This window comes from Rhea pennata, chromosome 7 (genome assembly GCF_028389875.1).
Source record: "Rhea pennata isolate bPtePen1 chromosome 7, bPtePen1.pri, whole genome shotgun sequence".
Classification (NCBI taxonomy): domain Eukaryota; kingdom Metazoa; phylum Chordata; class Aves; order Rheiformes; family Rheidae; genus Rhea; species Rhea pennata.
In genome coordinates, this window is record NC_084669.1 from 37,043,047 (window position 1) to 37,069,415 (window position 26,369).

General features: G+C 46.8%; 1 protein-coding gene across 2 annotated transcripts in view; it reads right to left on the minus strand.

Moving 5' to 3' along the window:
• Positions 1-273: 273 nt before the first annotated feature.
• MICU1 (mitochondrial calcium uptake 1) overlaps positions 274-26,369 on the minus strand; it is a 117,729-nt gene continuing 91,633 nt past the window's right edge. For both annotated transcript variants that reach the window (XM_062580366.1, XM_062580365.1), the window contains exons 9-12: positions 20,258-20,395; positions 13,631-13,739; positions 4,078-4,167; positions 274-1,310 (exon numbers count right to left, since the gene is read on the minus strand). In XM_062580366.1, the coding sequence (XP_062436350.1) occupies positions 1,150-1,310; positions 4,078-4,167; positions 13,631-13,739; positions 20,258-20,395 (498 nt within the window). In that variant the 3' untranslated portion in view covers positions 274-1,149. The remainder of the gene's footprint in view (positions 1,311-4,077; positions 4,168-13,630; positions 13,740-20,257; positions 20,396-26,369) is intronic.

Below are 26,369 nucleotides of genomic sequence, written 5' to 3' on the forward strand. Positions count from 1 at the left end.
CTGGAGCCAGAGCCCTGCCAAGGAGGGACGGGCTGAGCACAGGAGAGCTGGGGGATTGCCCAAGAGGGGACGAGGGCTCTTCAAGAGCATACAAATAGTCCGAGGGCAAAAGCAGGGCCCCGGGGTTATGGACAGCAGCAATTGTTTCAAACGCATTTCCACCAGCGGCTGCTGCACTTGCGAGCAGCACACCTGAAACAGTTAATGCTGCAGAGCCCGAAAACCAAATCCTCACAAAACAGTAAGAACAAGTAACACAATGCAAAGCTCAAGTGATGTCGGCACTTCCAGCCTGCAAGGACAACCTCCGCTTCTCTCCGCGGGCGCCTTTATTTAACACTGTGCCAAAAGTGCAGTCGAAAGATGAGCCACGAGCACCCACTGGTGCTGGGAGCAGTATCATTGCGCAGTGCTTTGCACCAGGACAGCACCCCCAAGTAACACATTTCAGCCTGTTCCCTCTGCAGAACAGCAATTCCCCAGGGAGAGGACTCCCTCTTGATTTTAATCAAGAGAATTACAGACCTTATGCAGGGCAGAAAAGAAGGTGGGAAAGCAAGTTTTTGACTTTTTCTTTTCTAAACTTGTTGTTAACAGCTGCGCACACACATGTCCCTTCCAACCCCCAAGAGTCCCAGCAGGTGCTAAGTGCTCAGCTGACCAAACTCCTGGGGCCTCTCACCACCTCTCTGCTTCAGCCTCTGCTCCTAGGTCTCATGAGCAAAAACCGGGATGAGCTTTCCAGGAATCCTAGGGCTTCTTTCATAGGAGCAATCTGAAAATTTAAAATAAAAAGCATGCTGTTTTGTAATACCATTACATAAAACCGGGGGTGCAGCCCACCAGCTCGATGCCCAGCTCTGCAGGACACAGAGTGCATCGTGGCCGTGGCTTAAAAACAGTCTTTTTCCTGAGGGAGAAACAGGAATATTAAGGGAGCAAAAGCAGAGGCAAGCAGAAGCAGCAGATACAGCAGGCTTCAATTTCTACCAAAGTGTTTACAAAATCTCCAGTTATCAACAGTCCTGGCTCTGGATCGGTGCAGAGCACAGTGCCACCAGCGAGGGGCTCCTGCAGGTCTTGGCGGGGCGCGCTGCAGGACAGACGGGCTCCAGGACCACACGAAGACGGGCTCTCCCGCCTGCCCGGCTACTGCTTCGGCATGGTGAAGTCCCAAGCCGTCTCCTGGGCGCACTTCCACATGGCCCGCATGAGCCGCGTGAATCCCATGTCTTTGGGTTTCTCCAAGCCTCTCATAAGCCTCTGCTTCATAATGGCAACAAACTCCTTGTTGCTCAGCTCTCCATTCCCTAGGAGAAGGAGAAAAATTATTAGAAATAAAACCCCACAGACTCCTTTCCCGCTCACACACGCGCTAATCCACCTTCAATCCAGTTTCCAAACTGGGAGAAACGTGCCTCCCTACAGGATCGCCTTAGCACAGGTTTCTTCCTCGAGGTTTTCTTTGCAGCAACGACAGTCTGGGCATCCCTGCTGTGACCAGCCTTTGCCAAAGTGCGTGAGCACACAGGGACAGACGTGGCCTTTCTCACCCACGTGCACTGGGCAGAAGCAGCTGTGTTATTTGCAGCAACAAGTTCAACACGGTTGGCTTCGGGAGCACCGAGGTTTTTGTAGCGTCAGGAGAAACCTTACCGAGGGCAGCACGGACGAGGCACGACGTACTGCTGGCATCTGTGCCGCAAGGGTGGGCACCGTGCAATGGGGTTTCACGCTCCACTGGGCTAACCTGTCACCAAAAGACTGCCTACAGGCAGCTCTCCAAACCAGGTCTTTGTAAGGGCAAGACTTGCCTTCCTTGCTAAGTTTGGGATGAGCTTTATGCAGGGAGTCACTCCGAACAAGGGTCACGCAACCACTGCATCTAACTGCCTTCCTGGAGACGCTGCCCTGCTTAGCCCGACACGACACCACGTCCCACGTCACCTCTGCAAATCACAGATACCTTAGCATTGGGTCGTAAGGACAGAGACGCCAACGGGAAGACGAGCCCAGGGACGCCACCCGAAAGACACTCTCCGTTTTGGGTGCTCAGCGAAACTCCACAAGTACAGGCTAACCCGATGCCTTTCGTCTCCATGCCTTACGCATCCACATCCTCAGAAACGCCCGTCTGCAGGACGGGCGCCCTCCCCGCGCCAGGCTCTCAGGAGCGGCGCCGCCCCCACCACGGCTCGCTGCGGTCGTTTTGGCTCAGCCCCGGGGACTGGCCGGCTCCTCCTCAAGGCACCGTTGTGACGGAGGCACTGAGGAATAAGGCTCTTCAGTCCTTCAAAAAACAAGTCCATCCGTTCCACCAGCTTCCCAGATCAAAAAAAGACAGCAACTCTCTGGCCAGTACTAGGAACTGCATCAGTTATATTTAATGAATGAGGTTTTTATTTCAAGAGTTTTTTTTCCTACATTACTTCCAAATGCAAATTTGGACGGTGAAATTCCAGCCACATATCAAGAGGTGAGTAAAATTCCCTCTGGCTCTGCAGGTTTTTGATGTGTGCATAGTAATGTCTACAAACACTGACAGAGTGAAACCAAAGAGGTCTGCGGCTGCTTTTCTACTTTATTCCTTCCTTTCCAGGAGCTTCTCTGACAGCCACAATCTTTCCCTCAAAAGGTTTGCTATCAAAATATTTAGCAGCTTCTCCTATGAGAGGATGCAAATTGAGAATATTTGGATACCCTTCAGTTTATGCTAGTCTCCGATCAGATCATCTGGTTTGAGGAGCTAATCAGAAAACGTCACTGAACCATAGAGAAAAATAAAATGAAGATTCAACTTCACCTTAAAATGGTGCAAAGAAACAGGTGGGACTGAGACCAAGAGGGACTACCAACAGCAAAGTAGCTCAAGAGATAGGCACTTTCTCCTGTTATATTTAAATCAGCAAGCAAACAGCTGTTTGTTTATGCAGCACTGCTGCGACAAGGGGAAAGGCATTTCAGAAAGACGCCACGTTCCAGCGGACGTGCTGGACGGCCAGGGAGGCAGCAAGGTCACTCGACAGTTTTGGAGAAACGCAGAATTTGGCTTCTCCCAGGCAGCGAGTCTCGCTCTCTTACCTACACCAACACGTTTCAAAGACTGTGGCTTGCTGCACCAGCAGCACGCGCAAAAGGCCAAGTGCCATCGGGGCAATAGCAAGAATGAGTTTTGAAGGAAGGATTTTTGGCAAGAGCCCTCTGCCAGATCTGCGGGCGCAGCTCAGCAGTGCTGCCCGCAGCCCTGCTACACAGACAAGCTGCTTTTTCTCTGCAGTAAGCTGCCCGCACTTTTCCAAAATGCAATGCTTTATAAGCGATATATAGGGATATATAGGCAACATATAGGTAGCTATATGTATATAGGTAGCTATAGGTAGCACCATCAGGTGCCCTTCCAAAGCAGGCAGGGACACCGAGCCCAAAGCACCAGCGGTGATGCGATGCAGCCCAACGTGCGAGGCCCTCAAGGAGACGGGCAACGTGAGCACGGATAACTGAAAAACTGTTTGTTCTCCATCTCCGGAGAACAGAGCTGAAGAGCAGAGCGGGAAAAGTCAGCTAGGTGAAGAGGGAGCGAAAACAGTGCTCCAAATTTCATCTTAAACTTGATCTGCCTCTCATGACTGATTTTTGTCTTTTTAAAGAGTATTTCTCTGCTTCAGCTGATGCAAAAGGAGGAACGATAGTGTCTCCGGGGGTGATGCAAGGTTGCCTGAGCGGTTGCCCAGAAAGGTGGTGGAGTCCCCATCCTCAGAGATATTCAAAAGTTGTCTGGACAAGGTCCAGGTGACCTAGGTGACCTCTAGGTGCTCTAGGTGACCGTGCTTGAGGGTTAGACTAGATGATCTTCAGAAGTCCCTTCCAACCTCAACTGTTCACTGATTCTGCGAACACAGCCCGACACACGCTTTCCTGAAAAGGAAACGTTCGGCAACACCAAATCCCAATCGGTGCCCCAGACAACTTCTCTGGCTGTCACTTTTTCTCTGTATTTTGTCACCTGGATAAACTCTTGCCCACGCAGGAGGCAGATGCAGCCAAGAGCAATTCCCCAAATGAGGTTCAGTCACTCACCATCGCAGTCGAAGAGTGCGAACACCACATCGCACACGTGGTCGGAGAGCTCCACCTTCGCCACCGTCCGGGCCACCTGCTGCATCGTCACTGCGAGGGAAGCAAGGGCACAGCGTTAGCGCAACGCCGCAACCCGCCGGGCGCAGAAACCCTGCTCCTCCACGGGAAACGGCCTTCACCAGGATGGGCGCTGTTCAAAGAGGTTTGAAATAAGGTTTCTCCCCAGCCTGTTCAACGCACGCCTCTGAACCGGGCCCCTCAAAGCCATCACTTTTTGATGCGATAAGGAATGGGGAGGGAGGAAAGGGCTGCCAGTGAGCACTGAAGTGTGTTAGCTTTGCGTTCAAGTGGAACATTAAAGACACTTCGATGGGAATTCCCCCCCGCCTTTGGTTGCAAAATCAGGAGGAGTCGGGTCAGGACTACAGGAGACACCAGGTAGGACATTTTTATCTTCTTCTGATGGGCTTGATAGAGAAGGCAGCTCCTTTCAACAGTACTGCAAAGATGATACTGTATAAGGCAAGTGTTTCAATAGGTTGGGGGTGAAAAAGAGTTCTCATTAAGTAACTCAGCACTACCGAGCACCACCTAATATTTGCTGAAATAACTCATGCCGGGTCTTCCCCCAACCAGCTCTGCAATTCAACCGTTCCAATCAAAGCGCAGGTTTAAAGATCTGCCGTCAGCCGGGCGAAGAGCCAGGCAGCCGGACACTACGCTCCTCGAAGCAAACTCAGAAAAAACGGAAGGGTTTTGCGTCGCTATTTGCTAATTTGTGCCCTAATCGGCCGAGCAGAACCCGCAGACGGCATCGCCGAAGGGGCGCCCGTCGCAGAGCGCTGCGATCGCAGCTCGCACCCCGTTGCCAGCGCTTGGATTCGGACGGCGCCTTCGCCCCACGCGGAGCCGTCGCCCCACCGCCTCCGCTCGCCCGCAAAGGCCTGGCGATCTGCAACGCTCGGCACCGTCGACGGGAACACGCTGCTATTTGCGCCGTTGTTAGCGAGAGGAATTTCCCAAGCAATCCCACAGCAACACCGCGAGAGCCCCGGTGATACCACACGGCGTCAAAACCACCCTCGGAGCCTAAATCGGAGCAGGACGTTACGTTCACAGCAGAACTCCTGTCAATTTTGGTATAGGATAAGGGAACTTTATATGGCAATCGAGGGCAGTGAGGTGCACAGAGCAAGGCAAGGAGTGCATGGGAAGAAAAGTAACAGGATTTTTCTTTTTTGCAAGCGCCTTTTTATAGAAATCTAGCAACCCTCACTAATGAGAAAACATTTTTGCAAGTCTAATTGGTGAGCTTTTCAGAGATGTAAATCGATCGTTTCCAAAGAGCTGAAAGAATGGAAAATTGGCACTGAAAAAGCGCAAAACCGATGAGATGAATGCAACTAAAATGCATTTAATCTCAGAGCTCCACTTCAGCAAGCAGTAGAGAGAAGTGGCATGAAATAGAAATCAAACAGCAATAACAAAAAAAATGCCTCTGCTCAGAAACTGTAAAGAGTTTTGTGTCAGAATTGGTTACAGGAAGGTGGAAAAAATAAACATCCAATCTATAACGTAGCCAGATTAATTAGAACTTGCTTAAATAAGAATCTAAGTATTTTGATTTTTTTTTTTTTAAAAGCATTTACAGTCATGGTCCCTACAGCCCCTTTGGTCCTTTCCTCCTCGCCTGTGGCCAGAGCCTTTCTCTCTCCGGCAGCAGGCAAAGGAACACCCGGGATTGGCAACCTGGCACTCGTCAGTGGAAATCGCCACTTTATCCCAGATAAAATCTCCCTTCTTTCGCTATATAATTCACGAAAACAGCTGAATTTAAAGAGAAGGTGGGAGGCAGGGGGAAGGAGGCCGGCAGGCGCTGTTTCGCTGCAATTATTCTGAGCCCAAACCCTTCCCGATATGCGAGATGCAGTTCCCTTCTGCAGTTATTTCCCTATATTTCCACTTTCATCTGCGTGACATGACACAGCTGCTGCTTCCATAAGCATTCTGCTGTCCCCGAGGTCAGGGTCTGCTTGGTGAGGGGAAAAAAAGAACGGATCATTCTTAAGTCACTGTTAAAGAAAATACATTTTTCTTTTAATTATCACTAAAAAAAAAGGGGGGGGGGAAGAAATCCACAGCTTTAAGCCCAAATATTGCCGGATGGACAGCCGGGAGACTGTCTCCTAACCCCACCTATGCCTCCAGCCAGGTCACAGAACACGCTGCCCCACGCACAAGGGAAGGTTTTTAGGAGGACCTGGAGAACCAGTGAGAGGCATCTGTGTGTTAAGTACAGAAGAAGTCCCCAGATCCACGCATCCCTTCCTCTCCAGCTCTCCGAAATTCCCACCTCCAGAATAAGCCCCCAAGGCACATATCGGCCCGGAAGAGCCGCAGCAGCGGCGTGAACGAATCCCGGCACAAGCAAACGGGCACATCAGACAACCACACTGCTCAGCCCTGCAAGAAATATGTTAACAGCCCATGATTTAATTAGCTCTTGCTTGCATCCAGCGTTCACAAGTTGTAATTGTATTACAAAGATGATTACAGCTTTGTAATTTAGTTTGCTTTGAGAAAAAAAAGGAAATGAAAAAAAAAGAAAGAAATCTCGAGCAATTTGAGTCGTGCATCCTGCAATTCCCACCCCCGGCCTGCGTCCGAGCGGACTACCACGCGGATGACCGACTTTGAGACACGCGTGGCAGACACCTCTCCCAAAAGCGAGCAAAAGCCCGTCCTGGCCCGAGCGAAGCTGGTTACGCAGCAGGCGAGGCCGGCCCCAGCCCCATCACAGGCCCCTGCCCCTCGGGGTGCTCCACTCGGGGATGGATGGCCAGGAATACGGACAGGCCTTCAGAAAGTCCCCTCTTCTCAAAACGGTTGCTTTCAGCTGACCTTCCCTCGGACTGGCGCCGGCAGAAAAGCTCAGGCTGCTTCTCAAACGCAGGAGGAGGATCACAGCGACCTGGTGGTCTCCTCTGCTCAACTGCTGGGGCAACCCGAAAGCAGCACTGGAAGAGGCATCAGAAGAGGCTCTGGCAAAAAAAACTGTGGGGGGGGGGGAGAAGAAAGAAAAAACACAAAGAAAAAAAACCCAAGAAAAAGAAGAAAAGAAAGAAAAAGGAAAAAGCTCTGCCGGTCTCGCCCACTAGCCAAACGATCGTCCACCCTCCGGAGCGCTCCTACCCTCTTCGCTCGGAGCACGGGCTCTAGAAAACGGGAGAAACCTTCCCGCAGAGCCTTTCTGAACGAGGCTGTGGATCTACGCGACAAACGAGGACAGTTTCAGGTGTCCTCCTACACGGGGCAAGCCGAGGGCAACGTGAAAGGGGGAAAACAAAACAGCTGGCGACAGAAATATGAAATGAAGGAGGAAAGAAGCGGTCCCGGGAGAGCAGCTATGCAATTGCCTTTGATGCAAAATTCCGCACCCGGGCACCACGGCGGCAGTGACCCACTTTGGCGTCATCCGAGTCGCTGCTAGAGAAGCGATGAGAAAGCTGGAAAACTGGTCGCAGAGCGGCAACGACACAGGCCGTGGCCGCAGCAGCGAGACGCCAGATCGGTTTTAGTATCTGCCCGGCTGCCCTCAAGGTGGGGGAACGTGTCTGGGGACAGGCAAATTCTTGTCTTATACAGCTGGAAATCTAACCCTTAATAGCACAGGAATTGGCAGCTAGGGTCTGGCTTTTTTTTTTATTTTTTTTTTTCTTTCGAGTCTGCTTGCTCTCTCAAACAGTTTTGCTTTTATAATAGAATTACACATACCTCAAAACAGAACAGAGCATGACTATAAATTACACAGGTGTAATACAATATTTAAGGTCTCCTACAGAGGTACTAGCAAGCTTTTATCCTCACTTGGTTTGTGTGCAGGCATAGAAACCAGAGCTCCAGTTCTGCAGCGAGTCCTGCCACAGCAAATTATAATTACCCGTAAACACGCACCTGCCGCAGCCTTGGGATGTCATTCATTGCCATATATAAAGCTCAAGGGGGGAAAAAAATAGATTTAGTGTTAAAAATAATAATAAAAAAGTTTAACTTATTTCTCAGCCTAACCAGCTCTCAGCATCACCAAGACCTGCCCTGTGCCAGCTTACATTGCAGAGGTGCTTTAAAACACCCAGGCTATGGAAAATTCGGCTGTTTCGAGCACTGCAAGTCATCTCCCATCCCAGATCAGCAACTTCAGACTGCAAATGCAATCTGTATTTCTGCAGACAGCGATGTTGAACTGAATTTAACTCCATTTCAATCTAAACCCTCTCCGAAGATGCTTGACCAAGCTGAGATCCCGCTGTATTTCTGCCAGGCTGCAGCAGCTCTTTGCAGCGACTCTCACGGCCCCGGTGAGAAGAAATCCAGTGACCAGCGTTCGCCGCCTGCCCAGAGCTGGGGCGATCCGCCGGCGGAGCGGGGCGGCGAACGACGGGCGCTCACCAAAGAGCCTGTGTTCTTCTCGCTACTTGTTTTATGGAAAACCGCACAAATGTTATTTTCCCAGAGTCTGCACATGGCAGCATTTTTTTTTAAAGGGGTCATAATGAACAAGAAAGCATCTTTACTTTCCTTTTTGATGCACACGCTCTAAGACACCTTGATGAAGTAAACCTCCGAGTGGTATTTCTTTACAATTTCGCAAAATGAAATAGGCTCTCTCTGGGAAACCTCTCCCATAAAACAGATCTTGTCAGGACTTCGGTTTGTGACAGCTCCATAAGTCTTTACGCAGAAGAGTCTCCTGGATTTTATGCCTATAGAAAATGATTTTGACATTTATACCTTGGAAAGCTATTTTTCTTCTAAAGTTTCTGCAATCACATTCCTTCCTTTAGTGAGTCTTCTGAGCATTTTATGCATATTTTATTTTATGCAAATTTAGCATATTATACAACTTATCTTTTCCACACAAATCCTCAGAAACACATAGTGAGCAATATTTTACACAGTATGCTGGCAAACATGCTAAGCTTTAGCTTTTCCTTCTTTTTTTAGACTAATCACACATTCAGCCAAAATAATAACCAGATGTTTTAGCCCAAGTTATCCAGATACCTTCTTTCCTTCTCGTGCTAAAGTTGATCTCCAGGCACACATCACGGACTGCTTGAAACTCCATAAATTCGGTCTTTTAATGCTGCTATTAAAAGGAGAGTAAAACCACTCGCTATAAGCTCCCTGGTCACTTTGTTAATGTTCAGAAAGCAACACCACTCCTTAAGGTAGGGCATTTAAACCCTCGCCCCCCCCCCCCCATGCATTTTAAAGCCAACATATTTCCCACTGCAGGGGAAGGAGAAGCCGCCTGTGTTTTTGGATCGATGGAGGTTGCCCCCATCAGCGCAGGGCTCCTGTGCCTGGCGCAGGTGGGACTCTCTGCTACTTCAGGGCTATTTTTCCCCATCTCGGATGGGTCACTTCTGTGCTCAGGTCTACGGACCTCCAGGCACCACTTCCCAAAAGCCTCTGGTAAGTCCAAGGTCTGCAAACGCGTGTTTTGAGAAAGCTCAGCCAAAGCCCATCTCCTCTGCCTATGTTCGAGGAGAGGAAAGCAGCCTCGCTTTTGAGCGCGGGAGCACTCGCTGCAGCCAGGGTGAACTCCAGACTCTTTGGGGTCTCGGATTTATACATACATTTCATTTTCAGCACTTCAGTTGGAAACGTTGGATCCCGTGCAATGCCTGTTTAATTTCTTTTCAAACCCATCACGACAAGTTTTGTGCTATTACGTTATCTGCGCAAATGCGCTGGAATATCCATCTAGAACAGGGATGTACAAAGATGAGTTAAAGACCCCTGAATCCTGCATGCTGCATATTTCTGTTTTCCTTCCTGCAAGACCAGGCACAGCCATATGCAGCCCTGCAGCTGAGCAGAAACCGTACTGACATCAAAGTGAGCATAACAAAGTCACGGAGATCAGACTTCCTAAAAAAAAAAAAAAAAGAGGAGCTTCCAGACCAAAGGCAGCAATGATCCACTGTTTATATAATATTCACAGCCATAAATTAGTAAAGAAAGAAAAATTACAGCACAGAAAATGATTTCTCAATGGAAAAGGACTCAATGTGTTAGGAGCTGCCAGTGTGCAGAGAGCTTGTCCCTGGGGTTCCTTATCAGGTTATAAAGCCTGGCAGACAGGTTTCCTCTGCAATAACAGAGCCCGGCCCGACATCTCGCTCCTCCATATAGCGGAGCTGCTTCTCAAGTTCCTCGTGCAGCTTCAGTCAAAAGCCTCCTGCCACCTGTCGAGGGCAACCGCTTGGTCCGGGCAATACACAATGTCACACTGAGACCTGCTGCCGAGTCCTCGCCTCATTCCGCCAGCGCTCTGCAAAGCTGCACCTGCAACCGTGAATTCACTAAAACCCAAGGGCAAATGAGCTCCAGGTCTCTCGTGCTGGCTACAAAGCACTTGCAGAGTCTCCTTTGGGACACGCACGTCAGTGCATTGGTGAGAGGGGCAGCCTGGGCAACAACTCGTGGCCCCAACTCACCTCTGCGGGACACAAATCCAGTATTTGACTCTTCTCACAAATAATCATAAACACTCACCCGTGCTTTCGTACACGTTCTCTGCTGCCAGACTCTTCCACTTGACACTACATAAATGGAAATGGCCCTTTCTTTTTACCAGCAAAGCAAGCATTTGGTTCGATATTCCCCTGAATGTTATTTTACCTAGCTCCTGAGCGGATGAGATGGAGGGCTTGCCTGAGGCAAACCAAAGCAGGTCGCCCAGAGAGGTTGTGGAGTCTCCATCCTTGGAGACATTCAAAACTCAGCTGGGCATGGCCCTGGGCAACCTGCTCAAGATGACCCTGCTTGAGCAGGGAGACTAGATGATCTCCAGAGATGCCTTCCAGCCTCAGCAGGGTTGACTACACAGGATTACTCCACATAAGCAAGCTGAGTTATGCCTTCACATGGGACTATTATTCCTTTGATCCAACTCAGAGTAGACTAAAACAAAAGCAGCAGCTTGATGACAAATACCTACTGCACTTCAAGTTCACCTCTACCTTTTTCCAAATTCCCTGTTAAGTGTGCAGCCATTTCAAGCTCTATCCTTCAAATAAAGTGTTTTCTATTAACCCCTCACCCTCCCCAGACAGCTGTCTGATCCACCTGGAACAGAGCACAAGGCTCAGCCGTTCCCTACCACCATCTCCTCCTCCCTGCCGCATCCCGGCTTGCCCGAGGCTCCACGAAGGGTATTCCTTCCTTCCTGTCCTCATTTCAACCCCTTCTCCTATGTTTATTTAACTCTGTACACCCCTTCCATCTCCAAAGCTCATACGTACAACACAAATACCATAGACATCTTCCATTAATTCAATCTTATAGAATAGCATTTTGCTGTTAGCTTCTTTAAAACATCACCCGTATGGCTACAGAATATTAATACACAGCAGGGTCTGCCCTCAAATGGCTCAGGGTACGTTTTGGGCCATTTCTCACTCACCGACGAAGGGAGGAGTGCTTTGGGGCAGATATTTCACTATATTTTCAGACCACGAGTCTGATGGAAAATGCAGTCTCTCCCCTGTCCCCCTAGCTAGCTGATGTTCTCTATCAAGCTGCGTCTCTGCCTTGCCCTAAAATACAAGGGATTTATCTCATTGCTGTCTCCTGCTGCCAGCAGAAGAGCTGCTTGGAGAGTCTGGCTGCAGATGGTGCCAAAAAAAGTGCAATTCACACTCTCTTCAAAAGGGGAAGAAGTGATGAATTCAGCTCCAGCCCTGCTGCCAGCTGCAAGCCCAGGCCAGCTAGCTGGGAAACTCTCCTAAATATGATTTGTTCATGAATTAAGAGAACTGCTATTTTGTTTTTGGAAAAAAAAACAAAGATGGACTAACTAGTAATCTATGTATTATTCTGAGCTTCATTAAAATACAATTTTATGATCTCTTGAATTAAGGTAGGCTATTGTTTTAAACAGAGAGAAAGAGTTGGCCAAGCTGTGGCTTGTTTGGTGTTATTTGCTTTTCCTGCTTCATTTTAAACAATATTTCTAAAATTATAACAAGAGAGCTTGCTGCATTATGCTAGGAGCAATTTATGGGGCACAAACTATCCTTTTTTTTTTCCTTCCAAAGAAGAGTAATTCTTATATTTATTGACTTTTCAAATCAACAGGGATTTCTCCTTCCTTGTTTCTACAATTGCCAAATAGGTGTTGACTAGACCTTTCCCTGCTGTTTCCAGATCCACCTGATTCCTGGAGAAGCAAAGCAGCCTGAAGCCTCTCCAAGGTTTCTTATTTCAGCCAATGGAGTCCTAGATCAAGGTCTGTGGATCCAGCACAAACTCATTAATTGCACATAATAAAACAGCAATTACAATGATTTACCAACTGTATGTGGGTCTAAATATTCCACAAATACATGACGCTGCAACCACTAATTTGTTACAGACAGTCTGAGGAATTTGGATTCTCTGAGCTGTTACCTGCTGCCAGTATACTGCAGACAGGGCTCTGAAGCAGCAGATTCACAGTATACCTTGCTCCCTTTTTCTTCTAAACAAAATGAAGAGCTTATCAGGTTCTTTTAAGTTTAAGCTTTGGGATACAATGATCTAAAATAAAGAGTACAGAACAGCTCAAAAAAATCAAAGCAAAGAAGGGCTGTCGACACACAGAAGAGATGTAACACGTTTGACTCTCTGTAGTTCTACTGCCCCAAAACCTATTAACGTCCGAATATTCCCAAGATGGCAATAGTTCAAAGAACTTATTCCTAAAACATTTGATTTTGCAGCTGCCTAAATAAATTAGCTTTAACTTTTTAAGTAGAGAACACAAGTTTCCACTAAACTTCAAAAATTATGTTTTTTGTTATATTCCCAGTCTGACATTTGAAAAAGTATTCTTTCAAAAAGAAATCTAGTCACAAGACAGGCATGCATTTATGACAAACAGAGACCACGAAGAATTCAAGGGATTTTTTCAAATGTACGGTACAGAACTTCAGTACATTCAGACCTGAGAACGTATCAGTGATGGATTACTTCACAGGAGGAAATGTATGGTGAGACGAGGAAGCAGACAGCTTGGTTTGATCAATAAACCATACCGTTACAGATCTCTCTGGGAACTCCAGCTTCTGAGTCATGGCCATGTTCTCTCCGAACTATTGGGTTCTATGAAGAGAGCCTGTTCTGGAGATACTTTAACGTTCAGTCTGGGTACTCGATAGCGTTCCCGAGTAAAAGACAGAGCCCGCAAGCAAATGCAGGTGTGGTCCCCACCCAGCGCTCTCCTTCCATCCTCCATCAGGTCTGGATGCTCCAGAGGTACTCACCACTACTTTGATTTTAGATCAGTAAGGGCAGCATTAGGCCATGAGATAAGACCCCTTATCTATAAGCAAGGCCAAAGCAAACCACATTTACTAGAAACTCCACTACTGGCTCATGACACAGCCACACAAGTCACAGGGAACTCCACAAGAGACCACTGGACAGATCTTATGATAACACCACTTGTTATGTGGCATTCCCCTAAGCTTTCAGGCTCTGTCCATCTCATAAGTTTTAATACCTTTATCAAGGGAAGCTCCAGCCATATGGTAAAAGCTCAAAGCCGTGTCCACGTCGTTTATGTTCTTCAGAAATGTAAAGAAGTTCTCTACCTCCTCAAACGTCAGCCCCTACAACAGAGAAAAGAGTACATGTTACAGTTAAGGAGAAAGAGTGCGAAAGTGCTCAGATTACAAATGACAAAGTAACTCAACAGCATGAAACTATTTCAAGAGCTTGACCGCAGCACGTACAGACACATTTGAGTTGGCCTGGCCATCTGTTCAGCCATGGAAGCACATCCCAAGACACCCTCCCCTATCACGCTGCCATGTCCTAGTGCAATTGATGGATAGACAAACACAAAAGCTCCGTCATCGCAATGGTGATAAGCTGCACGCTCTTAATTGAGCGGAACCAACCCACGACCCTTCCCGAGTCCTGTCGACGTAAGGCCAGCACTCGCGTGAGCGCTAAGATAGAGCAGCTGCTGGCAAGCTCGGTTCTGAGACCGAGTCCCACAGCTCTCGAGTCCTGGCTTTAGCAATCCTCTTCCCCTGGCTAACACCAGCAGAACTGTAGCAGTGCTTGAATAAGAACAACTTCCAAACGTTGCCAGCCCCCAGCACACGGCACCAAGGCCGCAGGGGAGGTACGTCATCACCTGGCTCATCACCACTCGCATACTCCTTGGAGTAATACATCAGCATAGCAAGGTGAGTTCAAGTTCAGGCTCCTCCTATCCTGTCTAACGAGACAGATTGATACACTGAGATACTAAAAATCCCATGCATAATACAACACAGATTTGCAGTTTGAACAGGACACATCCAGCTGGTACCGTCAAATATAAATTTATATGATCTCTTGTAACCCTGCTCAAAACATTCGACACATTCACCCTTTACGTCAAACCAGGGAAGAGGTGACCTATCACATTGAAATAAAAAAATACTTTTTATCATCTTACAGTGACACAGTGCCTCTAGAATTTTAAGTAAGAGAATTACATAAAAGACTGCTAATCTACCATTGAAGATTTTCAGCCTGTTCCCACCTTCACTGTAATTAAGCATATTGCAAGGTGGTTCATACACATCCCACAGCATGCTCACTTCTAGCAACTGCAGCTTTTGTCACTGCTGGATCCATGACTCCAGAGCAAAAAGGATGAGTTAGCAGAATGCACATGTAAATAACATACCTAAAAAACCCCTCCAGTTACTGTCTGGGGAGCTTTCTTCAAGTATATGCCTGCTCCACATCCCAAGAAACCGGTTGCTCAGAGCTGAACTGCAGAATTAATCAAAATACTGTCCTAGCAAAAACATGCTCCGAGAACTGCAAAAAGACTTCTGTTTTTGAGCAACATACATATGAACAACCAAGATGCCTCCAAACAGGTGCTGACATCGGGTAGGATGTTCCTGAGGCATTTAGTAAGCTCTGATTTAGGGACATTTCCTTGAAATTATCCCATACCCTGCCTGAAACTATCAAAAATGGTGAATTTTGAACCTAGCTGTGTGCCATTTACCTGTGAAAGAGAAGGATGAGGCTGCCTGCAGAAGAGCTTTAGGTCCCTTCCTGACAACAGGACCAAAACCAGCCCTGAATTCACCACCAGCGCTTGGTGGCCCATAGTGCGAGGGCAAGCGTTGAATGCTCTGAGCACAGCGACTCTCGCTGGGCCTTGCATGGCTCTGCTTTGCCTTGCTGAAGCACCGTTAACATGAGAGGTCTAGCGGCAGAGATGGACACAGCCACGGGCCCAGGCCTCCTGGTGACGGACCTTGTGCCTCTCCTGCCGTCCAGCACAAGGACCTGTATGGGCAGTGGGACCCTCAGAAGTCCCTTTTCAGGAGTATCCCAATGACTCACTAAATGAACAGCATGGAGTTATCAATACCAGGGTGGAAAAGATTTCAGATATGCTTGTTAGACACCGCCACACACCTGCAGCATTCGGTTACGTTTCAAAAGCCAAAACGTATTGTCAAAAGCCAAAAATTAGTACATTTCTAGCACGTTCCCTTTTATAACTGGGTAAAGGAACTGGATCTCCAAGAGAAAAGACCATCGCAAGTCAGACACCTATCCAAAGTCGTCCCTGCTAGAGGTGGAACTGAGATAGCGCATTTCCAGATTGACACGTTACTGTCTGGGAACACAGTAGGAAACAAAGTCTGGAAAACCTGCAGGAATCAGAATTTATTTGGCCACTTAAGGCTAACAAAAGAAACCACGCTCTGACTTAGCTGACGGGCTGCTATGATTCGATAGCATTGACATCAGTTCCAGAGCTTTATCACTTCTTTATCACTTATCACTTACACAAAAACATCGCGACTTTTTCTTGTATTTTAATTTTATTTACTTGCAGACAAAAATGACCCCCCCCCCCACTTACTCTAATTCATTCAGTTTTGATAGCAGTCAGGTTGTCCAACAACACTTGATAAACTAGTTTGCAATAAAGGGGAAGAAAGATTCTTCTGCCAAAGCACTGCTTCAGGCTCTAAAAAGAGCAACTTTGCTGTGAAATAGCAAATATCAAGGCCAAACACAGCAGCATTGTTCATGCAAAGCAGCTTCTAGAGAGAAGGAAAAAGCTTACTGCTTACACACGTAAACTTGTGGTTCTTCTCACCAGCTGATAAAGCAAAAGCAATGGCGAACGGAGGTATCTTACAAATACGGGCTTTCATGCAGATAAATGTACAGCATCTCTAAGGCACAAATGTCATCAGTATCATGAAAACTAAGATACTGCCGATGAACTCTGCAGTCTGGCATGAGCACTGACTCCTTCCAATTACAAAAAAAAAAAACAACCTCAGAACTCTACTGACAAATTGATAGACATGAATGATTTCCTTTATCAGTCAGAAGGTTGGATATGGGAATTTATCTCTTCCCTGTTGATGTGTTTGTCAACACTGCTAGGCTCTTCGTAAGTCACTCATGTCACTGTTAAAAGATCAATTGGTATTTTCATTATAAAATATGGGCATGTGTTAACTTGGAATCACAAGAAAATGCATTTCTGGCGAGGATGAGGATAGTGATTGAGAGATCATGACCAACATTTCTTTCAAGACATTTGTGGTAGGTGACATGAGATATTTTCCAGACATAGCTCCAGCTTGATGAAAGCGATGCAGTTCAGAGTGTTGTTTGTGCATGCTGCTTGGTTCAGAGGAGAAAAGTGCTTTGGGCAGGGAGGAGGAGCAGGCGTTTCTGTTACTGGGACAGTGAAAAGAAGTCAATGCTATACCAGCAGATACGCCCCAGAAACATCCCTCTGTTTGGAGCGCGTGTCTTTGGACGGCTCAAACACCATCTGCAAAAGATACTTTCCACCTAGGAACTCGGCTTGCAGCTGGAGCGCACTGCATCTCACACCTGCTTTCTACGATTTCAACGTATACATTAATAAAAACACCCTTGAAGCACATGTAGAAGATAACCTGAACAAATCGTTTCTGAAGACTCAGCTTGATTTTCCAGTGCTTAGGGAGACCTGAACCCAATAATTGCCTGTGAATGCTACAGATCAAGTCCATTCCTAGGAGAAAAGCAGCTATGCAAGTAAAACTTGAGGGGGAAGACCATATGCAATTTTAAACAAATCAGTGTGGCAGTGCCAAGAAACACGTAGAATTCATGCATTCAGGGTAAGATGAGAGATTTCTCTCCCTCAAGAAAATAGAGCAGATGACCAATTAATACAAGAAAACATATCATTCCTAAAAGGTCTGGGAGGAGAGGGAAGAGCAGTGAATAGCGCTGGCTGCACTGCCCTTTAGTGGGCTGCGACTTGCACACAGCCCGGCTGAAGCAGCCACCGGCTCTGCAGATGTCTCAGTTACAGAGAAAGAAGCAATTCTGGCATGCAGCTCAAGCGCAAGACCGCTCTTTTTGTTGATACCAAATTCATTATTCATTTACCAAACAATCCTGGCAAGTGCTTTCCTGAATACACTACCCAGAAAGAAGCTCTAAGAGCAATTAACATCACTCTGTCCGTGGCAGTTTTATTTCTAAAGAAATGGGGAAAATGTTGAGCCACATAAAGACATTAACAGCTGCAACACAGTGATCCCTTAGAAATAAAGGGCATGTTTAGATACAAAGCACTGTATTCAAACCTGCACGGGATACTGTATTCTAAAATACCCTAATGCTGGTGGAAGGGGGAAGCTATCAGGACAAAAGCTTCTCTCGCACAAAAACAACGCGACGTTAGACACCAGACTGGATTTTGTGAGCTAAAGTGTGCTGAAATGGATGATATAGCTGCCTCACTTCCCTAGTCCCCTACATAGTCATTGGCTTTGAAATGCCCTTGCTGTTAGAGGGTTTATCTGCCTCCAACGGAAAAGCAGCTGGCATTTTTTTCATCCTTTACATCGCCCTACAACGTTGAACACCTTGTACTTGCTAATAGAGGCTGTCTGATCTCAGGGCTTTGGGTGTTTCATTTCCCCTGGCCTAGGGATTACGTGTTTTCCACCAGTTCTTGTTCTTACAAGTGTCAAATTTGGTACTGTTCCCCAGCTTACCTCCACAGAAGTCCTTGGAATAAAGAAAGAGAAACTGGTTATAAACATGGTTGCTATCTACAAATAGAAACTGTTTCTGACAGATCTGTCACCTCCAATTTTGGGATAAAGAATAAGTTAAAGTTATTCTGTCACATATGTCAGCTTGACTTCCACATGGAACATGGGAAATATTTGCTGAAGGGAAACTCTCCCCAAATAACTCCTTCTACCTAATTTCTCATACACCTGCCTACTGTTTTTCAATTGTATTTATTTGTGTGTATACACACACATATTTTTTATATATGTGTGTGTATATATATATATAAATATATATATATTATATATATATATATATATATAAAACAAATCAAAGCAAAAGACTTGACAATTGGAAATGTAACATTGAGGCAGAGCTGATGTTTCCTGCTAGGCACACATCCTGGGTACCAACTTAAAAAATATTTTGACACACGTGCAAAAAAAGTTACTGTTAAAGCTCAAGGAAAGCAGAGGTATTAGAAAAGCAGAATCCGAATATCTCACTCCAAAATCAATTACGTGGAGGCAAAACTGCAACCTTGGAAGTCAAGCCAGCAATAAACAGGTTAAAAAGTAAGGCCAAGCTATAGGAACTCGCCAGCGACAGTCTTCCCTTTAGGTTCTTAGGGAGCCCGTTTCCCTATAAAAACACGAGGAAATTTGTGCAAAGATGCTCTCTGCCAGGCCTCATCAACAGAGCCAAAGGCCCTGAGAAGCTGCAGCCAGCAGGGCTCCCAGGGCAGAGGAGCATGGGCTGGCACAGACTCCACTCTGACTCTTTTCTTTCAGCTTGCTTATGTTTTCCTCCAGTTTTTAACTGGATAGCTTTTGGCACTGTTTGTCTTAAAGTAATGCATCGTTATAGCCCCAGAGTTTGGGCTTCCACCTGATGCTGAGACTGATTGAGAAGATGCCGAAATACCAATACCGCCGATGGACGGGGTTTCACTCGCAATTCCAGCAAAATCAGCGTTTTGGTGGCGCTCGAGAACAAGGGGCCTCTGTGCTGTGCTGGTTGAGATCAAAACTCCTTTGAAGCCACACAATCAGTTCCCAAAGGCACTGACAAACAGTGTAGCGGCAGGAGCATCATCTGGGCCTGAAGTGGTACAAGAGGGACCAAAAAGGACTAGACTAGTGCCAACTCTTGCATTTCATAAGATACTGTGCATCTAAAACAGTTAAGAAATAAATGACAGCTTTGGCATCATGAGGAAGTGGCTCAAAAACAGTTAGACCTATCCAACACACAGGCAGAGACCTTCCATCCGCTCTCATTTTGCTTAATTGCTTGTTCATAATGTAGTTAAGGAAAGAACAATCCATCTTTATAGAAGCAGACATGAATTTCTAACACTGCAGTCACTTTGCACCCTATCTTATAAAAAAAATGTCCTTTCAGTATGGATGTTTTATTCCAAGGTCTCTCATTAGATGAACTAGTACAGGATCTGCACTGCAGCCTTGTTCCTCTCTAAATAATGAGTAATTCAAATAATTTTTCATGTAAGTTCATAACAATAATAAGCTGCCCAGTCACGGCAGCTAATTAATCCAAGGTCACGTCAGTGACTAAGTACACATCTTTAATGTTTATCCTGGCTCCAGCCCTAGAGTGCTGTTCAGCAAATATTGGTTTTTAAAACTACAGCATGTATTTGAATATGGACAAGCCTATGGTCTGATCTGGACACTGACAACTGCCTTGCTCTCGCTTAAAGAATTCATTATCTGCAAAGTCAGCATGTCTCCCTGCCCTGGTGTAGGTGCTTTTCTTCAGGAGATAGAGATTGCTTACTGCAGGGGGAAGACCCTTGCACGTCAACCTACAGCTTAGAGAGAACAGTACTTTCCTGAATTTGGCCCTATTCACAGTGTTGGCACGAAACTGCCCCAAATTTTGTCCATATCTGCTATCAAGCATCCTCAACTACACTTACATTGGATGAGCCCGTGGCAATCGCCACCAGTGAAGGTTACTCGGTTTATCAGCTCATTTCTCAGTGCAACAGGGGTTGGCCGCACCCCAGCTTCCCTGATTTGCTGTGAACAGCACTGACCTCTCCGTCCTGAAAGTGCTTCTTGAGCTGCTTCAGCATGACAGTGAGCTTCTTGGACTGCACCCCGCTGTAAGCCAGCAGCATGCTGCCGAACTGGCGCTCCGTGATCCGCCCGTCCACCGGATCGTGACGCTCAAACTGGAAGGGGAAAACAGAAGGTGAAAACATCGTGCAGCAGAATGTTTCTTCAACAGGAAGGGCATAAAAATGTGTCATAATTGTAATAATAATAATAACCATCAGAAACGCTGTTCAAGAAGGAATCCTAACGCATCTGAACTAACACAGATGTGTTAGGGTCCTAACACATCTGAACATGCTGCCAGGACATTCTCCATCAGCCAGTCCACATTTTCCCTACATGCTATTCCCGGGACAATCTTTTGAAAAGATTTGGTAACCTGACCTCCCAGTTTTATCTCATAGGGGCACCATATTTGTAGAGCTATGCTTGCAGAAGCAGGGTAGTATTTCTACTTGAAACTAAGCTAGTGTCCACAGGTCTCCAAAGGAGTGAAAAGAAAGATAAACTATTCAGATGGTCTTCACATGTGCTTCCAACTCGGAAGTGTGAATGAACACCCAAAGGATTTGGCTGCTGCTGCAGCCTTGCTGACTGATCCAGAGATCTGTGCCAGGCTGAGCGGATGTGCAAATGCGCACTTCAAAAGAAGCACATATAGGAGCAGTCTGGTGACTGCTATAAAGAGGCCTGGTTGCTAATAAGCCAGGAGAGAAAAATTCTTGCAAAAAAATTAACTCCCATCTTCTGGCTCATCTCTGCTCCAAGCTCTGTATCAGCAAAGAAAGATGGATGTAGCTGTGGAGACCTCACCTTCCTAAGTCCTAGCAAGTTCTCCTAGTCCCAAATCCCTTCAGGACTGTGACCCCTATGAACGCTGCTGGGAGGTCCTTGCAAAACCTCCCACAAGTCTTTTGGCAGAGAAATGTCTTCCTCTTTGACTAATCCCTCCAACATTCAAATTAGGTTCTCTAGTTTTCCCTATTGGAAAATATCTGATCTAAACTGCAGTTGATCACAAGCCTGGAGGAAGGGTGGAGAAGTCACATTTCACAAAAAAAATCACGCCTAAACACCTATGGAACAACTGCTTTAGCTCCAGAGTAACAAACTGATTAGACATTACTTGGCTTGGTCAGTTAACCATTTCTACTTCTGTCCCATTTCTGTACTTAATTACCCATCAAGCACAAAAGCCACCGATCCATCCAACTAAGATCAAGGTGGAGGCGCTGGGGAGCTGAAAGCCAGCAGCGAGGCAAGGGCTGCTTTCAAACTGTGTTTGTATGGGCTTTGCAGGGCTCCATACCCTCCTCACTAGATGAGCTTTTAATACGCAGCAGTCTTTAGTTATGCTATAAAGTGACCAGGCTGCTAGTAAACAAGCTGTTACAATTTCTATGGTAATGGCAAGTTGTGGGCCTTTCTTTTAGTTAACAGCATACAGGCCAGATCTTTAATGATTTTTCCAAATCATATCCTTGGATTCCCATCGCCTTTGAAGCCTCAGGGCCAGAGCTCAGCTCTAAAACAGTTACTTAAAATTAGCTGCCAAAGCAAATATTCTGACTGCTAAAAACTCAAGATTTAGAACGATACACAACAGCTATTTCTAGCCTCAGTCCGAGGGAGGAGGATCTGACTGACTTTAGCACCTCTCACTGGAATAGCCAAGTAACATTTGGGAAAAAGGTGGAAACTTTTCCAGTAGTCTGATACAGACTTTGGGATTTACTCATGACCCGAGACGCTGACTTCTTCCCTTCTCAAAGGCTGGGGAAAGGAAAGAAAAACCTGAAGTGGGAGGAAAAGCATAGGTTCTTCAGTAACCTTAGAAAGAAGAGGTTCTTTCATGTTTATGAGTGATGGGAAAAGAGTCTATAATGATCAAGAGTGGCATAAAAATTCATAATCGATACTGTGTCCAAACCCTCAAACTCCACACTTTGAGTCTTCATTCTCCTCCTGACCCATCTCACACACAGCCCTTCAGTGCTATTTTGGTGCTATAGGGGGGAACAGCTGGCTCAAGCAAAGGTAGACGCTAACATTGCTCTGAAGAAGTCTTACCAGGAGCACCAAGATTAAAAGCAGAATGGCAGCAAGGCCTCCTTCCCCCCTTCCCAGTTCCGGCTGCGACCAAGCACTGAGAAAGGGAATTACTATTCCTTATGCATCATTTTCATACTTTTATTTATTATTTTACGGACTTTGACTACACCACACTTCAGCCTATGCCAGAAACACAGAGCTATAGCTCCTGTCTCAAACTGCCCTTGTGCTCCTCAGCAGACCTCCCTTTCAGCTCCTCTGCTTTACCTCCAAGTTTCTGGTGGCCTGGGACATCCCCAGCAGGGTAAAGAATCATTTTAAACCAGAGCTACCCCAGGAGACCACACTAGATGTTTTCTACCCATCCATTTCTCCTGCGGCTTTGACCGGTTTAAGATAACAGCATATTGGACAAGTTTTCTAGCCTGTGCTACTCAGTGCGTTTTTAACCGCTGCTCACACAGTGAAAACATGGACAGAGGTGGAACAAAACAGCAAATTTGGGGTCTGGCCAGTCTAGTCTAGACAAGGTACTGGAGGATCTTCTGTACTATAGGGAAAACCAAAGTTTACAGGTAGTATTGCATCAAGCATCAAAGGCATTAGCCAAGACAGGCAGGGAAAGCCCTTCCGGAGGCAAAGTCTAACCTCTTTTCAGCGCCAGGTAAAACTAACAAATTCCACATTAAAGTACAAGGAAGTAAAGTAGAGAACAAACTAAAGACGAAACAAATCTCTTTACGATGAAGAATGTAAAAATCACTTCTTTCTATGAATCTCTTTAAAGCATAAAATAATCCCAAGACCAACCCCATTCCCTCCTCCCAGTGGGTTCCAAAACTGGCTCCAAGCTTTTATTTCTGCAGGTGGTTGTTATGGGCAGTAGTAAGAAGGCCAAACAACATAACTACATTAAAAAAAAAAAAAAAAAAAAAAAAAAAAAAAAAAAGGAAAAACAAGGAATTATTTTGCATTTTGTCCAATTTAAAAAAGAGCACCCCTAAAATAAAACTCTCTCATGGATTCCCCAAATCAACGTTTGGCAATCAAGTATTATACTCCTACATATATAGGAAGGCAGCAGTACTCACTGCAAAGGACAGCCAAGACAGACTGACAAATGGTTAGGCTGATCTGACCAACCAATAACCAGTTTCCAACTTCAAATAGAATCATTAATGAACTGCAAAAAAGCCAGTAGCCAAGCAGCCATGCAATGATGGCAAGGGGAAGGAAAGCCCAAACTTCGCTTGAAGGAGCATCAGATATGTTTAAGTTCATTCTGAAAGGGGCAAGTGGTGTACATCATTTAAAGATGACGCAGAAGATATGATGCAAAACATATTTCCTCAGGACAGAAATTTGGCTGATTTTTATTTCCCCAACACGTCAGCACCAGTGATGCTTCATAAAAGCAGCTTAAGCCTCTTAAAGAGGCTTAAGGTGACTTGCATGGGAAAATCTTGTAAAAAGATTGTGAAAAAAAAAAAAAAGAAAGAAAAGAATCACGTTCATCTACACCATTAACACCCGTCTCCAAGCCGCAGGGTGCAGCGGCAAAGGCAGCCCACCGGCAGCTCGCACACCTCCCACCTGCGGCCGCTTGGTGCCAGCAGCGGCCGCTGCACCCGCACGCCGCCGAGCCCGCCCGATACCACGGTGCAGCGGTCCCGAGCGTCCCTCCCCGAGCCAGGAGGCCGAACAAACTAGCCGAAAACACAACAAGCATCTTCCGACGTTCATCAAAAGCCCCTACGTGTTTCTTTCCAATATCAGCCGAAAGGCAGGCAAGCTGCTCTCTAGCTTAGCTTTCTGTCTCGACGTCACGTTGGCTAGACAAACACGGCGATAATTTGCTAAGAAGTTAAGTAGCAACAAGACATCCCTGAACATCCGATCAGCTTCAGTGTCTGGAGGCAAAGCTTTACTGAACGAGGAAAGCTAACGGCAAATAAAAAGAGCGCATTTGCCCTGCTTCCACACGCCCCTAGTTGTGCAACAGAGAAGGACGACACGAGAACCCATCAGAAAATGACAGCCCTGTAATCCCTCTGCTCCCAAAGTTCGCTTTTTTTTTTTTTTTTTGACTGTAATCCTTCCGTTTCCAAAGTTCGCTGTTTTTTGACTAACTTATTACCTTCTCCCGCAGGAATCAAACGTCAGCCTCTGAAGAGCACCCAGGCTGCGAGACAGCAACAGGAGAAACATCTTCAGTCCAACTGTTGCACCTTCCTACGGACAGGCACCAGGTTCTTCCCCTTCTTTCTTGCGGCTGCCCTCAGCCGCAAACTGTTTCTGCCAGGAAACAGGGCAGGACAGTCTTTTAAACACGTGCTCCGGAGGTACGAGCAGCGTCACGTCTTTAGGATGAGGGATTTGTAGACCTGGCACTTGGCGCGTCTCAAGGTAGGGGCTGAACTGCCATTTATTCAGATCCCACGTGGCAGAACGCGTTGCCTCGGCTGCAACAGTCCAGCATTGCCCAAAGAAAATGTAAATCAGCAGATTTTAACTTCCCCCCAGGATATCCCTCCTTCAGGGAAGGATCAGGCTTCGGTTTGCCTCTCCTCAAGGGAAGATTTCTCTTTCCAGCCGACTCTTCTCCTTTTCAAGCTTGTCATAGCCAATGGCATTAAAAAGATGCAAACAGGAAGTTTCTCCATAAAGCCTCAGTCTCGAAACCCTTTCCCTCAGAGACTGCAAGCATAAAGAACTGCTTAAAGACAAAGGTTGGGGTGTTTGCACCGCTACCTCCATGCTGCAGAAACCTAGCGGAACGAGCTGTGCGTAACAGGGCAGCACAGGGTCTGCGGCCACCGGAGAGCCAAAACGCCCGGGCGCTTCGGCATTGCGCAGCGCAGTCTGAGAATAAACGCCAAACCTCGCGCTCGCAGAGCGAGTTTCCTTCCCTCTGCCAACTGCCCGCTGAATTTTGGGCCTCTGCAGCAGCTTCCCTCTTCTGCTTTCCTTGCAAAGAAGAAAGTTAGCGTAACTATTGCCCTTCCAATGGTCGCGCTTGGCACACGTTCAAATGGCATGCAAGATCGTAACTACCCGCTTAAGCAAATGGAAGGAAAATAGAAAAAGTCAATAGGCATTTGAGTCTGAAAAATATGGGTTTCTGAGCAGATGCAAGGAGCCAGGCTCCGTTCGCACCAGCGGAGAGGGCCAGAACGCTTCGCACCCAGAACAGCAAGAGCCGAAAGACCCACGTAATGGACAGGGGAGGGAAACGCGTGGTTGTAATGCCACGTACCACAACACAAGCACGTACCTCAGGTTCTTCTCCAAGCAATACCCAAGGAAACAGGAATGACACCCCCAAGCTACTTCCTGACCACCTGCCAACATCGAGGCCATACAGACAGCTAAATAAAAATAAACACAAAACCTCCTGCCAGTATTTGGGAGGTGCTACGGCCTTCAGCCAGCACGCTCCAAGGGGCCGTTCGCTCCTGAAGCGGTGACGCGGATGAAAGGCGCGAGTAGCTACGTTTTCCACGGGCTTCCCTCCCCACTATCCGCTGTCGCTTGCGGTCCGCTCCGAGTGCGCAGGCCACCCAGAAAAGGCAAAAAAAAGCTATCTCCAAAGATCCCACCAGAATATCCGTGCAGCCAATGAAGTTGGGTTTTTATATGAAAAAACACGAAATAAGAGATACAAACATTTTTATGCATCATCGAACACATTCTTGGGCACATAATACAAGGGGGCTCCCTCTAAGCCACAGGAGCTGTCTCGCTATTTTAACATCTGTCCCAGTGACATACCACGACGATTCGAGTCCGGACAGACGCACTTCCCTGCGTGGACCGGAAGCCCCAGGCTCCGAGCACAAGATGAAGCGGGCACCACGGTGCCAGCGGCGAGCTGGGGATCCCAGCCGATAACAGCACCAGTCTTCAGGCAAGCTGCGTATGCCACAGAGCGCCAGCACCCGAGCCGGGCAAGGAACGGATGCTGCTCAAGCCGTCCAGAAGCGATGCTGCCCCCAGACTCTTCTCCCTCAATAGCTTGTTAAGAATTCGAGTCATCCG